We start from the raw sequence: 16,771 nt of genomic DNA, 5'->3' as shown, positions 1-16,771 counted from the left end.
TCATTCTACTAGCCACGAGTGGTAACAAACATCTGCTCTGGAATTAAACCCGGAACAATTGGCGCCGTCTGTAGGAAAAGGCAAACTAGAAGCTAGTCACATTCATTCCCAAACAACAAAAACAAAAACACAAAAAACCCACCCAAAAAGCTAAGATGTCGAAACAACAAGAGGTAGTCGCAACCGACGAAGCCACATTCTACCAAGATGATACATTTCACCATTCTGGAGTAGTACAACCCTCCACCGGCGGAGTAGTCCAACCGGAATTCGGAATGCCGATAATACCGGACACGCCGCCGCCCACCAACCAGGTCACCATCATGGGACGGTGGTTGACATAGAAACCGAAGACACTCCTGGACCTGATTGGGAGTACACCAGCTCACATAGGCACGCCGACACGAGTGGCGGAAGCCGTCCCAGAGACCAGGGCCCGGAGCGTGACTCCAAGAAATCGAACGAGCACCGGGAGAAGCAGACCCTACCAAGACGCCGGAGGAGCCCAAAGTGGTCGTGGTAAACGTAAGTCCTTCTCGCACTCGGGAGAGGACATCGCCGCCGCAAAGACCGACGAGGCACACCCCGGGGAACCAGTGGCCCGACTCGGAGAGCCGAGAAGAAGCCCGAGCCGGAGAAGAAGTCCTTCCCGCTACGAGGAGAGAAGCCGGACTAGGAACGCGAGGAGTCGGTCGCCGCGTGTCATCCGACACGTGGTCAAACACCCCTCGGTGATTATGTCCTGAGACACCGCCGTGCCAACCAAGTCGAAGTTGCGGCGTTCACATATAAAGGAGACAGCGACCCGACCGACCACGCCGAGGCTTTCGAGTCTTACAGGTCGGTATGGGAGCGGCTGATGAGGTCTCGCAGTGCCGAGTCTTCCCAACGACTCTGCATGGGATGGCTCAAAACCGGTACAAGGGGCTTCCCGACGGTTCGGTATCTTGTTTCGCCGACCTAAAAGACGCCTTCTTAGCCCAAGACTCTTGCAACAAAAGGACGGTCGTGGAGACGTCGGACCTCCTGACTATCAAGCAGGAGGAGGGCGAGTCTCTACGAAGCTATATGAAGAGGTTCGACGGCAAGGTCCAGCAGATTCGGGAAGTCAACCCCGAACTTGCGGCTTTCGCACTGATGAAGGGCCTCCCAAAGGGAAACTTAAAAGACGAGCTCATCAAGCACGGGGTTTGGGCACAGGACGCCGCCGGAAGATGACCGATCAGGCCATCAAGGTAGAAGATTACCACAAGACCTGGGTAGGCCCCAGCGACGCCGAGCCCTCAGAGAGGAAAAGCCGTCGGGATGATAGCCCGGATGAGAGACGCCGCGGCGACAATAGGTCACGGTCCGATAAGTCCGCCAGGAAACAGAACTCGGCGGGCGCCGGGGAGTTCGGCACCTTACTACCGAAAGCGATGCGACGATCACACCCCCTGGTTGTATCCGCCGCAGTCTTCGCTCGAGCAAGAGCGAAGGTCGAAGTGGGAAAGGCCCCTAAGCCAAGGGGCGACGGTGACACAAGCCAATCTTTGCGAGTACCACGGCTACACCGCCACTTAACAAACGATTGCCGACATCCGAAAAATGCCATTGAGGAACGATCCGGAAGGAAGCCTAGGCAAATATATTGCCGGAGGCCGAAGAGCAGATGCCGGCGGATCAAATAAAAAACCCGTCTTAGAACAGAAAGGAGTAATTAATGTCGTCATCAGGGGCAACGAGGGCGGCGAGTCCACTCGTGGGTACAAACGGCACCTGAATGAGCTATATCAAGCCATCAACTTTGTGCCCAACTTAGCAACCCCCGCTTCCGACGTCCCCGATATGACAATCGGGAAGAAGGACTACGAAGGAGTCGTCGCTCCTCACAGCGATCCACTGACAGTCCACCTGGACATAGCCAACCACTTGGTGAAGAGGTGCCTAATTGACACAGGCGCTTACACAAATATTATGTACGGGGAATGCTTTCTTAGCCTCGGTCGAAGGTTGAGGACTTGACCCCCCAGCCCGTTGTCTGACTTCTCTGGGACCGGCATGGTACCCCTGGGGTCAATCAGGCTGCCAGTAATGTTCGGAGAGCGAGGTGCAGCCAAGAATGTTATGTCGGAATTCGTGGTCATTGACGGTTCATCCGCCTACAACGTCCTCATAGGCCGAGACACCCTGAGTGAGGCTGACGCGGTGATGTCCATCCGGGCTCTGACATTGATGTATGTCTCGGACCGGGGGGAAGCGCATAAACTCGTCTCGAAGAACGAGAGCGATGAGGTGGTGAATATCCAAGTATCCGCCAGAGGTTGCAACCTGCAATCCTTCAAAGCGGCGGAAAAATCAGAAAAAGGGAAGAGCCCATCTTTACGACAGGATGGCAAACACGCGGATACCACCGTCGGCATGGTAGAGGGAGCGGAGACCGAGGAGGTAGAGATTGACCCAGGCCGCACCGTGACTATCGGTGTCGACTTGGAACCAAAGTTCGAGCCGCTCTCCTAGATATGCTTTGAGGGAAAACAAAGACGTCTTCGCCTACTCGGCGGCCGAGATGCCGGCGTGAGCCGGGAGGTAATCATTCACAAGCTAAACGTACTCCCCACCGCTCGCCCAAAGCAAAGGATGAGAAACTCCTCGGCCGAGAAAGATGACGCCATCAAAGCCGAGGTAGATAAATTACTAGCAGCAGGCTTTATTATGCCTTGTACTTATCCTGAGTGGTTAGCCAACGTCGTAATGGTGAAGAAATCATCGGGGGCATGGAGAATGTGCGTAGATTTTACCAACCTTAATAAAGCATGCCCCAAGGATTGTTACCCTTTGCCTCGGATAGATAACTTAATCGACGCCACGGCAGGCTACACCATGCTGAGCCTGCTAGACGCCTTCTCGGGATATCACCAGGTATTCATGGATGAGGAGGACATGCCTAAATGCGCATTCATCACCGCGAACGGCACATACATGTACAAAATGATGCCGTTTGGTTTGAAAAACGCCGGTCAACGTACACCGGATGGTGGACAAAGTATTCCAAAGTCAAAAAGGGCGAAACATTGAGGCTTACGTCGACGACGCTATCGTGAAAAGCAAGTCCGACAATGAGCACCGGCCGATTTACGGAAACGTTTTGTTCGCTAAGGAAATACAAGATGAAGCTCAACCCAATGAAGTGCAACTTCGGTGTCGGCGGTAAATTCCTCGGTGTACTCGTCGGTGCGGAGGCATTGATGCTAATCCGATTAAAGTCCAAGCAATCCTAAATCTGCCGGAACCAAGAATCGAAAAGAGGTTATGATGCTTGACCGGGAGAATGGCGGCTCTCGCCCGTTTCATCTCTCGGTCGGTACCGACAAAAGTACTCCATTCTTCAAAGTGTTGAAAGGGAATAAAGACTTCAGCTGGGGGAGGAACAAAGCACGGCTTTCAAGCGCTAAAAGCTCATCTTCGGACTCTCCCAACTCTGTCCGGCCGATCTTTGGGGAGACGCTATACCTTTACATAGCGATTACCTCGGCCACGGTCGGTCGTGATCATCGAGGAAGAAGACAAACAAAGAACACCCAATCTACTTCGTCAGCCATACACTGCTGCCCGCCGAGAGAAATTACCCACTAATTGAAAAAGCAACTTTCGCCGTCGTCGTTGCCGCAAGGAAGTTAAAACCCTACTTCGACGCTCATCCCGTGACGGTCCTAACCGAACCGACCTTTGGAAAAAGCTTTGGAGAAATTCGAACAATCCGGCAGGCTTATCAAATGGGCGGTAGAACTCTCTGGCTTCGGCATTCAGTACAAACCAAGGCCTTCGATAAAGGGGCAAGCACTTGCAGATTTCCTGGCCGAATGCACATATCAAGAAGAGCCAAACCCAGGTGTATGGGAGGTTTACACCGACGGCTCCTCCACGACGAACAGCTCGGGAGCCGGCATCCTTATCATCAGCCCAAACGGAGACGAGTTTGAGTACGCTTTGAAATTTACCTTCTCGGCGTCGAACAACGAGTCCGAATCTGAAGGTGATAACCGGAGTCGAGATGGCCGAGCCGCGGGAGCGGAACACATTGTGTTGAAGACGGACTCACTTTTGGTTACTAACCAAATCAGAGGAGAGTTTGAGGCTCGGGATGACGGGATGGTGAGATACTTGGAAAGGGTAAAAACCGACATAGCAAAATTGAAATCTTTCCAAATCCAATGTATCCCCGTGTCCGAGAACAACCGAGCCGACGCTCTCTCAAAACTTGCCACTCAACCGTCAAAAACGTCGGCCAACCGTGCTTGTAGACATCAGGAATGCGAAGAGCATCACTGAGACCATCGGCATGGTAGGGGACGTGGAAACCGAGACGACGTGGATGACTCCGATAATGAAATACAAACTCACAAGTGAGTTGCCGGACAACCGCAATCTCTCGGCTAAGCTCAAAAGGATCTCCGCCAGGTACTTGGTATTCGAAGGGGAATCGTACGGAAGGTCCGTAATAAGACCACTCTTGAAATGTGTCGGTCCGACCGACGCAGAGCTAATATTGACAGAGATTCACGAGGGCATATGCGGACACCACATGGGGGCAAGAACACTAGCCCACAAAGCTCTCCGAGCCGGCTACTTCGGCCCACCATGCTCCAAGACTCGAACAAAGACCAAGAAGTGCACGAACCGTCGATGCATGCCCCGGTGATACATGCTCCTTCTCGAGACCTACAACCGGTGCTTAGTCCCCTTCCTTTCGCACAGTGGGGGATGGATATGCTAGGGCCGTTTCCAACGGCCTCCGGGGGAAGGAAGTTCTTGATCGTCGCCGTTGATTACTTCACCAAATGGGTTGAAGCCGTAGCGATCTGACGGCAAAGACCACAAATGCCGTCGAAAAGGTAATCTGGGAGAATGTTAAAACCCGTTTTGGATTGCCCCAAGTCATGGTATTTGACCACGGCCGAGAATTTTGGAGTGACCTGATAATGAACTGGTTAGAAGAGCTTGGCATCAAGTATGCGTATTCCTCCGTCTGCCACCCACGAGCAACGGACAAAGGAGGAGCGACCAATAAGACAATCCTCAACGGTTTGAAGAAGACAGTGGAAGACCTTAAAGGAAGATGGGCCGATGAACTACCCGGCGTCCTGTGGTCCCTACGGACCACCGAGAAAGAAGCAACGGGGTACACTCCCTTCCATTTAGTCTACGGATCCGGCGATCCTACCAATTGAAGCGACGGTGCCAACATTCGAACGGCTACCTTTAATCCGATCGAAAATGAGGAAGGCCTTAAAGCCTCCCTGGATCTAGTCGAAGAAAGCCGAGATACGGCACGCCTCAACTTGGCAGTATATCAAAACCGGATGAGAAGAGCCTACAACCGAAGAGTCCACAAGAGGGACTTAAAAGTAGGAGATCTAGTCCTAAGAAAGTCGGCCGCCACCAACAAAGGAAATATTCATGGTAAACTAACGGCCAACTGGGAGGGTCCCTATAAGGTGGTTGAAGAAATGAGGCCGGGTACATACCGGCCGATTGTGGACATGGAGGGTGTGCCTTTGATGAGCCATTGGAACACCGACAACTTAAGAAAGTACTTTGTATAGCGGCGGAGGTGTCCAAACCCAATGTGGACACCCCAACGCGTGATCTTAAATGAAGAAACAACCAAGTTTTCCATTCAAGTGCCTGTCCTCCATAATCGCCACCCAAAGAGAAGAATTGCTATCGAGCCATAACCCCGTTACCTTGGCAATTGGCCGAGAGCGACGGGGACACAATGACCGATACGCTAGAAGAATTGCTATCGAGCCATAACCCCGTTACCTTGGCAATTGGCCGAGAGCGACGGGGACACAATGACCGATTCGCTAGAAGAATTGCTATCGAGCCATAACCCCGTTACCTTGGCAATTGGCCGAGAGCGACGGGGACACAATGACCGATACGCTAGAAGAATTGCTATCGAGCCATAACCCCGTTACCTTGGCAATTGGCCGAGAGCGACGGGGACACAATGACCGATACGCTAGAAGAATTGCTATCGAGCCATAACCCCGTTACCTTGGCAATTGGCCGAGAGCGACGGGGACACAATGACCGATACGCTAGAAGAATTGCTATCGAGCCATAACCCCGTTACCTTGGCAATTGGCCGAGAGCGACGGGGACACAATGACCGATACGCTAGAAGAATTGCTATCGAGCCATAACCCCGTTACCTTGGCAATTGGCCGAGAGCGACGGGGACACAATGACCGATACGATAGAAGAATTGCTATCGAGCCATAACCCCGTTACCTTGGCAATTGGCCGAGAGCGACGGGGACACAATGACCGATACGCTAGAAGAATTGCTATCGAGCCATAACCCCGTTACCTTGGCAATTGGCCGAGAGCGACGGGGACACAATGACCGATACGCTAGAAGAATTGCTATCGAGCCATAACCCCGTTACCTTGGCAATTGGCCGAGAGCGACGGGGACACAATGACCGATACGCTAGAAGAATTGCTATCGAGCCATAACCCCGTTACCTTGGCAATTGGCCGAGAGCGACGGGGACACAATGACCGATACGCTAGAAGAATTGCTATCGAGCCATAACCCCGTTACCTTGGCAATTGGCCGAGAGCGACGGGGACACAATGACCGGAACGCTAGAAGAATTGCTATCGAGCCGTAACCCCGATTACCTCGGCAACTTGCCGAGAGCGACGGGGACGCACCGGTCAATACATCAAAGACGTTACGCAGTTGAGATATGCATTCAAACTGCCTCGGCCATACCAAAGGTAAAAACGAAGGCACTCAATTAATAACGCAGAAAGGCAAACAAAGGTGATTGATCAATGCCTCGGCCAAGCCAAAGGCCAATAGGACAAACTTTGTTAAAAGAATTAAAAGAAGAATACAGACGACGGCCGTCCCCATAGGGGTAAGCCTAAACACAACCTACCAAGGAAGTTTTTTTTTACAAACAGGGAAAAGAAAAGCAAAAGATTACAAGCATATCAATTGAAGCGCCAAAAGATGGCAGGGAGGAAAGGCTCAATAGTTGGCCCCCGAACAGCTAAGGCTATCCGAGATGCCGGGTGAGTCTGGAGACGACCGCCCGTCTCCCTATGCCTGTTGCTTCCCTCCATCAGAGGCAGCAGCATCTGCGGTGGCCGGCTCAAGAGAAGGCTCGACATTTTCAGGCACCCTTTGCCTCTCAGCCTCCTTTTCGGCCTCCTTTGCATCATAGGCCGCCTTGGCCAACGCTATCTGAGCCGCTTTCGCCGCCTCCGCCTTCTCAGCAGCCGCTGCTTCCGCAGCTTCAGCTATCTCATCCAGGAGCTGGTCATATTTATCCCACGGGAAAGTGCCGTCGGGGTCGAGCCTTCTGATTGCCTCCTTAGCCGCCTCCTCGGCCTGGTCCCGGAATTGAACGCACATTTTAGGGAGGAGATCATCTTGAAGCATGTCAATATCCTTCTCTTTTTGAGCAAGGATAGCCTGTGTGTCCCTGAGCACCTCCGCCTGCTTCTGGAACCGATCCTCCCACTCGTCCCTCTTGGCAACCACGGCGTCGTAGGCACCCTTATACCTCTCCAGTTCCTCCATCATCTTGGCCGTGGCGCCATCGCCTCCTCAACCTTGGCCCTCTCGGCCTTCGGCTTCTCGGCCTCCTCCGCACGCTTCTCGGCAATACGAAGATCCAGCTTAGCCTTCTGGCTTCCCCTCTCGCGCGAGAGATCAAGCTTGAGCTTTGCAATCGGTGGCCCAGTTGGGCCGCGGCCTTTCCTCGCTCCATGATGAGGGAGGCGGCTAGACGGCTCCATTTCCCCAACCTCTTATATATTCTCTCACCCTCCGCCACGAGCTCGGTAGGAGTAGCCTTCTGGGTGAGGAATCAACGGTGACATTCCCACACCCGCCTTCTCAATCGCCTTCTCTCAGTTTTGCTTCCCCGCTTGCCGATCGGTGAGAACGCCGGCTGCCGATGATGGATCTACAAAAAATTTACACAGGGCATCCATGTCACCGTGCATTGGCACATCGAAAGTCTATCATCGAACGCCAACGAACCGGCTAAATCCGAACCACAAGTTAGATCCGTACCGTTTGGACCCTCTTTTTGGAGGGTGGTAGGGCGAGCTTCTCCCGGCATCGGTGGAAGCAGACGGTGGGTCTTTCCTCTTCTTCGGAGAAGGGACCTTAGCAACGGTCACCTCCTCCTCGCAATGTTGATCACCTCCACATGATCCTTTTGGACCACCGGGGCGAAGAGGAGTTGGCGTTGAAACCGCCGCCGACTTGGACGCCGCCTTCTTCGATCTTTTCGGCACGCCTCCAAGAACCCGTGCATGGGCCGTCTCTGATCCAACCCCTAGTCCGCTTTTCCATGATTTCGTTGGGGGATAGCCTGCGATCTTTCGAATCGGCCCGTAGGACGCAGATCGACAACCTTCCCGTCCTTGTCAAGCCCTAGCCTCTTCAAGTCCTTCTCGGACAGATCCCGCCCAAACCGATCTGCAAGAAATCAAACAAGAGTTACATAAAGGAAGTAAAACAAGGCTCTGAAAAAGAAACATAACAAGCAAAGGTGGGCCTCACACCGACCCCACTCACCCCACCGAGGGCCGGTATGAGGCCGACGCGGCATAGCGGCTCATCCTGGATAATAATCGAGTCGGGGCGACCATCCCTCCTTAGCATCAAACAACCGACGCCCGCTTCTCATCCGCAGTAAGGGGGACAAACGAAGCGTCCATCTTAACCTTGCTACCCCGGGTGATGTGTTTCTCATACTCATCCCGGGTCTCACACCGTAAGTGAACGGGCTCGAAAGACCGAGGCAATGGGTAGTCATCCGGCACTGGACGTACACCCATCGCCCTTGCCGATCTTTGCAAGAAGTGAGTTTGTTCACAGAGACGTAGCCCGCTCCGCTTTGTACGCCTGTACCACCCCACTTTGCCGGATTTTGACGGCCAAGACTATGGAGGCGGCGAAACAAGTTAATCGATGGGACCTCCCCCTAAAAAGACAGATCCATACAAAGCCGACTATCGTCCTCATGGCCAACGGATGCAGTTGGGCCACGGCGACGTTCATAGCTTTGATAATGGCCATGACGTGCTCATTCAAAGGAAACCGAGCCCATACTCCGGATGCCTAATATACACGCCAATATGACCGGGGAGGACAATGAGACCGCCTGACCCTCCTCAGGGATAACAATCTTATACCCCTCACCGAAGGAGAAATGATCTCCGAAAAGAGCCTCTCCGGAGCTGCTTGCGAATTTATTTGTAAATGCGCGGTCGAGGCCAGTCGTGCAGGCCTCACCATGATCCGGGATAGTCGTCCTTCCACCATCAACGGGAGCCCCCTCATCATCAGCATCGTCCTCATCCTCCAACTCCTCCCGGAGGGGCAGACCAGCAACGGGAGAGGGAGACCTAGGGCCCCCAAACCTTAACGGGACGGCTTCTAGTATCTCCTCCTCGTCAAAGTGCGACGGGGAACCCCCCGGCGCAGAAGTACTAGCCCCGGCATCAACAGAGGACATGTTCGCAGATTACTAACGAAATAAAAGAAAACCTGTTTGATTACCTTGAAGAAATACACTCGCCGGATCGAAGACCGAAGATTGGAAGAATAGAAAGCCCTTGAAAGTTTAAAGAGAGGAAGATTTTGGGAGAATTTTTGAAAATTTGAGGAAATGAAAGTAATGGCCAAAATCACGGAGTAACTACCCTATTTATAGGGAAAAAACCCATGAAGAAGGACCAATCGGGGCACGACCCATGAAGCGTCAACCAATCGGCAAGCGGACACGTGTCGGACATGCAACCACGGAATGTCAATCGTTGCAACATTGAATGTCAATCAATGCTACGATTACCAAGCGTATTCAACACGCCCATTCACATCTCTTCGCTGTTCATCTCCCTCAACAAATTCCTAGGCGCTGCTCTCCGCGGCTACATGATCGACCAAGCCATGAAGCACGGCCGGGGCAATCAAAAATAACCGCACTCTCGGCCCTGGTCTCGGCCACCGTCACATTATTTCCCACATCGGATACCCTTTACGCATCCATGTGGAAGGGGGATATATGGTACGGCCTAACAAGAACCACGCCGATGCTTTAGAAGAAGCCGATACCAAAAATTTTGCAAAAATACTTCCGCGAAATATACGTTCACATACATCGGAGCCCATACCACGGCATAGACTACGCCGGGGGCAAATTGATGGGGCATATTCTCGCACCGTGACAAGTCAACACATTGAGCAAGGTCAAGGGTATTCACAAAGAAAGTCAACGACTTAGACAGTCTAGCCGATGAAGCCCATCTACTGTCACACTGGTCTCGGCGGACAACTAGCCAAAGGGACACATATCTGCGTACTCATATCCAAGACCCTCGGCGAGCCCGCCACAGTCCATCGGCCGAGGGTATAACGATCTTTTTCACCGATAGCCACTTGGCCACTACGTGACAAAAGGTGAATGTCTATAAATACTCCTCAACCTTCATTGAGGAAAGGATCCACAAATTGACCTAATAACCACTATTCATCTGGTAATATCTTCCTTATCTCTCTACAATATACTCTTAGCCAAGTTACAACAACCTCTCTCTAAGTTCACTGACTTGAGCGTCGGAGTGAGTACGCTCGGCCAAAGCCGAGCCCTCAGTTTGTTCATCGTTTCAGGAGACCACAAGGAGGATTCAAGCAAGGACATCATTCTACTAGCCACGAGTGGTAACAAACATCTGCTCTGGAATTAAACCCGGAACAACTTTTATTCTTATTTTATTCTCTTCCTTAATATCCGTGCCCACTAACAAAGGGAAGAAAATATAGAATTGGAGGGAGTATAAGACAAATATACTCATTATTTCTATGCATTCTTATATAAACAAACAAAAAAAATCAGGAGATACGGTCTCTCAAGTCTCAATAGCGTTATTGAGAGACCTCTCACATGAGGGGGTGAAAGACCAACTCAATTAGACAATTAGTAGGAAACGGTCTCTTCTCATAAAACATACTGATAAACAAATACTAATGTATAATCCGTTTTAAACTTAAAATGGATAATACCGTGTCAATGGATACTAATTAACATTAAGATCTCATTAGACCCACCATCCTTTTTTTAAATTTCTAAACTCATATAATCACTTCACCAAATCATCCCCTTTTATTACTTAAGTAACGGCTACACTATTTTTATACACACTCCCTCACTCTTCCCCCTCTACTCTTTCTCTCTCCGACAACATACAAACACCACATCACCCCGAAAATTACCAAAACACCCCTACTTTCCGCCTCTCCTATCCCCCTATCACAAGGACAATCTCGTCATTTCTCTCAAAACTCATTGTTTCCTTCCATCTCCGCCCTATGCCCGTCGTTTTATTCCTTTAAACCAAGGGCACAATCGTCCTTTCACCTCAAACTCACCGTCTCCTTCCATCTCCGCTCAATGCGCGTCGTTTCGTCTCCCTAGCAAAAGACTCAAGCTCAATGCGCTTCGTTTTGCGTGTCTGAACAACACGGAGGAAAACCAAGGGCAAAACCGTCATTTCGCACCGATGCACGGCGGCGTACGGGCGGTGAACCAGGTATATCCGGTGGCCTCCGACGAAGCGAACGCGGCGGCGCAGCAATTAATCGATGCGACGTTCGCCGGAGACACGAAACTCGCAGTTGAACTCCTCGTTGACCCGATCGTTGACGTTGACTACGTCGGCGACGTCGTTTTACGCTCTCTTAAGACCGAACTCGTTCCGAACGGTGAGTCGACTCACCGTGTCGTCACCGAGTTTGAGGAGTTCAAGACTGATGTTACTGCTTTGTTCCTTGCTGCTCACTCTGGGAATCTCACTCTCCTCACTAAATTGCTGGTAAATCTTATATTTCGATATTGTATCGTATGACTTTTTATTAATGAATTGATCTTTCCGTCTCGGAATATAATTGTTTTTATTTTAGTAGTAAAGTCCTCGCCAAATTGCTGTTAAGCTTGTATTTCGGTAATTTTGATATTTTATTCGTGTCGTATGCCTTTTTAATTAATGAATTGATCTTTCCGGCTCAGTTACTCATCAAATTACTTGTAAGTTTGCATCTTAATTGATTTCGATATTTTCAGTAGATGTCGTATGACTTTTTATTAATGAATTGATCTTTTCCGTCTCGACAAATAATTGATTTTATTTTGAGTAATAAAGTTGTAAACTTTTTTTGATACTGTAGTTGAGTAAAGTGCAGTGTAAATTGTGTAAAAAGTTGGATTCTTTATCTAGCATTGCTGGAAGATTGATAAAGTTTTCAACTTTTTATGAATTTCTAGCCTAACAGTATTCTTTTCCCCTTTTGTTTTATTAATTAGGTATTTTATTATTGTTTGATCTGTTTGTGATATATAGAGCTTTTAATGGTGCATTGATTTTCTCCTTTTGAGGGTATGATAAAATGTACTCGTCGATAATCGTAGTTTAATTATGCTTTGGAGTACCCAGACCGTATTTTGAGGTAATATTGACCGTATTTAGCAAGATTATATCGTAACAACCGATACCATGACCGATATGGATATGGATACGGAGATTCAAGAGTATACATAACATACCCTTTTTGCTGAAATATTTAGAAAGCAAGACACGTGTAGTTTAACCACTCTGTAAGTGTTGTGTGCAAGAAATGGAACAAGTCTTAGTTATTGTTACTGTAATTTGGTGAATTAGTTGAGAAGCACAATTTCTTGCAATTGTAATTAGGTGAAAAAGGTTATAGGAGTACTATAATTGATTTACTTAATAAGTATTATTCTGTATGATGATTAAAGTATTTAGCTGAGCACTGCAAGCAACAGAGGGTGTTGGTTGGAGTTTTATGTAATGTTGGATTAGTGGAAGATTAGATCAGTGGAGAAATTATTATTTTTGTTCACAGTCACTGATCTAGATTAGATCTCTCTGTTACGAGTATCTTTACAACATTATATGGAATAATTCAACAAGGACTCGAGTTATGTCAGAAAGGTTGCATGTAGTAGATTATTCTTGGCAAATTCTCATTTTCGTTGTTTTAATCCTTAATTAATTGTTCAACCAGTGACGACTGACAAGCAGAACGTTAATGCAGAAATAATCTGGGATCGGCTAATTGAAATGACGACTGTTTTGGATAGATTATGTGTATATATAATCCTGAAATACCCAGCTTTAATTTCATGTAATAAAATCGAAATAGTTCCATTTTTATGGCAAAGTCCTTTACATTATGTTGGCGTGTGTGGAACAATGGCAGAGTTATGGGGCCGATGTAAACAAGAAGCTTTTCCGAGGGTTTGCAACGACAGCAGCTGTTCGGAGTGGCCATCTTGAAGCTCTAGAAGTGCTACTGAAAGCAGGGGTGGGCCCACCGGCATGTGAGGAGGCATTATTGGAGGCAAGCTATGTTGGACGGCCCAGGCATGCTGAGCTTCTCATGGGATCCAACTTGATCAGTCCACAAGTTGCCATCCATGCTCTTGTCACTGCTTGCTGCCGAGGATTTCTGGATGTTATTGATGTTTTGATTAAGGTAAGCATCTCTATTATGCCATGTCACCTTTCCAATTTTACGTTTTGAGTATGGTGGTACTGAGTTTCACTATGACGGGTGGATGCAAACTGATTTTCTGTCCTGTTTCTTCCTTTCAATTGACTGCAGTGTGGGGTAAATGCTAATGCAATGGATCGAGTGCTGCTGTTGTCGGCCAAGCCATATCTGCACCTGAATGTTGACTGCAATGCAATTGTTGCAGCCATTGTTAGTAGGCAAACTTCTGTTGTTGAACTGCTGTTGAAGGTAACTTTCTGTCCGGTTTCATTATAGACTTGAAATTTACTCGTCGATTCCCCTCCCCTTTCCTGAAAAAAGGATATGCATTTAGGCTTTGTCAGTCTGACTGGGCCGCATGTGGCACGTGTGTCAGTGTCAAACATGACACATTTTAGAGTGTCAGACGAGGTAGCGTGAAGAAAGTTTAAAACTTTTTGGCCTAAAATGTCTCATAGGAATGAACGAGTGCAAGACATTAGTGATGATCACTTTTTTCATCAAATTTACTCCCATAATTACTTGTTTCAGGAGGGCGTTCGGACAGACATCAAAGTCAGACTGGGTGCATGGTCATGGGATTCCTCTGGAGAAGAGTGCAGGGTAGGTGCCGGTCTAGCTGAACCTTACGACATCACATGGTGCGCTGTTGAGTACTTTGAAGAAACCGGTGCTATACTCCGTATGCTCCTCAAGCGCCTCTCTCCAAACACACCTCACCTAGGCCGGACCCTTATCTATCATGCAATCCTTTGTAACAATCCCGAAGCACTTGGTGTGCTCTTGACTTGTGGGGCTGACATAGAATTTCCCCTGAAAACCGGTCAGAAAATCGAGATGCGTCCACTACACTTGGGTGCACGGCATGGTGACGTAGAAATCATATGGCGTCTCATAACTGCTGGTTGTAATCTAAACTCCGTGACTAGTGAAGGAGAGACTGCAGTTATGATATGCACTCGATACAAGCATAAAGAGTGTCTTAAGGCACTAGCCTCTGCTGGGGCCGATTTTGGTCTGGTCAATGCTGCTGGTCAATCTGCAGTCTCACTAGCAGGGTCCACAAAGTGGACTTTAGGGTTCCAGCAAGTGATCTTGGATGTCATAAGAGCTGGGAAAGTCGTGAAATCGAGCAATGCTGAAATATTTTCTTCTGCCATGTTTGTTGTTAAAGCCAATGATATGCCGGCATTGAAAATTCTTACGAAACAACCAGATGTTGCTCTCGACGACCAGGATAAAGACGGGTATACAGCAGCCATGGCTGCTGCCTCTAGTGGTCAAGTTGAGGCCTTTCGTTTGCTTGTCTATGGTGGGGCCAATGTATCGTTATCCAACAAGAAGGGAGAAACTGCCTTTACCCTGTCAGAAGCGTGTAGTAACCGTGAAGTTCTGGAAAAGATAATGCTGGATTATGCTCTCGAGAACAAATCCCGAGCACCCACCACTTCCTATGCCCTGCACTGTGCCGCACGACGTGGGGACTTGGGTTCAGTACGCCGGCTAGCCACTATGGGCTATGATGTCAATACTGTAGATGTCAATGGATACACCCCGCTTATGTTAGCCGCCAAGGAAGACTACGGTAACATGTGTCAATTCCTAATCTCTCGTGGGGCAAAATGCGACATTACGACAGAAAGACATGAAACTGCACTTTCTCTAGCAAGGAAGAATGGTGTCGGAAATGAAGCTGAGCGTGTGATACTCGACCAGTTAGCTAGGCAGCTGGTTTTATGTGGTGCCTGGGTCAAGAAACACACCAAAGAAGGCAAAGGGGCGCCACACTGGAAAAAACTAAGAATGGTGGAAGCAACCGGGATCTTACGATGGGGTAAGGCAGGAAGGAGAAACGTCATCTGTAAATCGTCTGATGTGGGTCCTACCCCGACATTCTTTGTGAACCGTCCAAAGACATGCTATGCTAATGATTTGGGACTGTTTCATGTGGTGACTACTATGAGCAGAGAGGTGCACTTTTCTTGCGGTGGGGGTGCAGAGGCAGCAAAGTTGTGGGTACGAGGGATAAAGCTAGTGACTAGAGAAGCTATCTTTGGTAAGACCACGCTTCGAGCTATGTTTAACCAGGAGTCGGAAAGTTAGTTAATAGTAAGTCCTTGTAGAATAATTATGTACATGTGTATTGTTAGAAGTTGAGGTGGTGTTCTGGTTTGTGACTTGTGAGATGTGAAAGATGTTAATCTTCCACGCCTTAGAGGTGACGGTGTTTAATGCTTGTTGTTTGCAGCAATGGTGAATGGTGATGGATGAAGTTAATGAGTGTTTTGTGTAACAATTGTTCAATAGTGGTGACTGGTGAGAATAGTAAGGTTAAGATTACGACACCGTAGGTCGTTTTTTTTACCATTGAGCATTTGGGCCTCAGTAGTTGGCTAACTGAAACCCTGCATAATGCGTAACTGCGCAACGGCGCAAGTACGAACATACAGAAGTACCGTGTGCTCTGATAGACGTAGACGTAAAATTTAGTGAGTGGACTCAACTGGCCCGGATCAATGTGGAACCACTGCATAGCCAGTTCATAAAAATTCATTTTGTTTATTTGATTTAATGAAACTAAATTTTAATTATCATTTTCTTGAAAATGAAAAATAATAAATTTCTGTCCAACACTAGTTGGACCGAAAAATATGGGTTTAGTCCGGTCCAAGACCGAACTATTTAGGTATGGTCGTCCGTCCACCTATCTACTTGTTATTTACAACCTGTTAACGGGCTTCAAAGTCGTAAACATATTTATATACGTTAAGAGTCTTTTCTTTTTCACAAATTCTTGTTTCAGCCCAATTTTGATCTGAAACCGTAAGACGAGATTTTGTAACTATTTTATGGTTAAATGTAACCACACTGGTCCAGTCAATATTATAGCTTATGATAACTTGTTTTCCAGAAGTTGTCACATCTGCCTGTCAAATCGTTACAACATTTGAGCTCGTTATTATTAGGCTGATCATTTTTTGTCAGTCTGTCCAAACTCCAATTGGACAATATCGGTAATCAAACGGATTTTTAATCGGGCTAATTAGTTTAACTGGCCCGAAATTATCCAATTTCATAAGCTATTAATACTACGGAGTAGTTTCCAAATCTCTATCTTATTGTATCAAATTCGATCAATAATTTGCAATTAACAAATCAAATACATATGGTCATGTG

At 48.4% G+C, this 16,771-nt stretch overlaps 1 protein-coding gene across 1 annotated transcript; it reads left to right on the top strand.

The window, feature by feature from the left end:
• The first annotated feature begins 11,172 nt into the window (after positions 1-11,172).
• On the top strand, positions 11,173-15,958 carry LOC141644354 (uncharacterized). Its single transcript, XM_074453859.1, has 4 exons — positions 11,173-11,892; positions 13,301-13,576; positions 13,706-13,843; positions 14,126-15,958. Exons 1-4 carry the CDS (start codon positions 11,581-11,583, stop codon positions 15,695-15,697), a joined length of 2,298 nt encoding a protein of 765 aa, XP_074309960.1. The 5' UTR covers positions 11,173-11,580; the 3' UTR covers positions 15,698-15,958.
• The last annotated feature ends 813 nt before the right edge of the window (positions 15,959-16,771 follow it).

This window comes from Silene latifolia, chromosome 2 (genome assembly GCF_048544455.1).
Source record: "Silene latifolia isolate original U9 population chromosome 2, ASM4854445v1, whole genome shotgun sequence".
Lineage (NCBI taxonomy): Eukaryota > Viridiplantae > Streptophyta > Magnoliopsida > Caryophyllales > Caryophyllaceae > Silene > Silene latifolia.
This window is presented reverse-complemented; position numbering and strand designations above follow the sequence as displayed.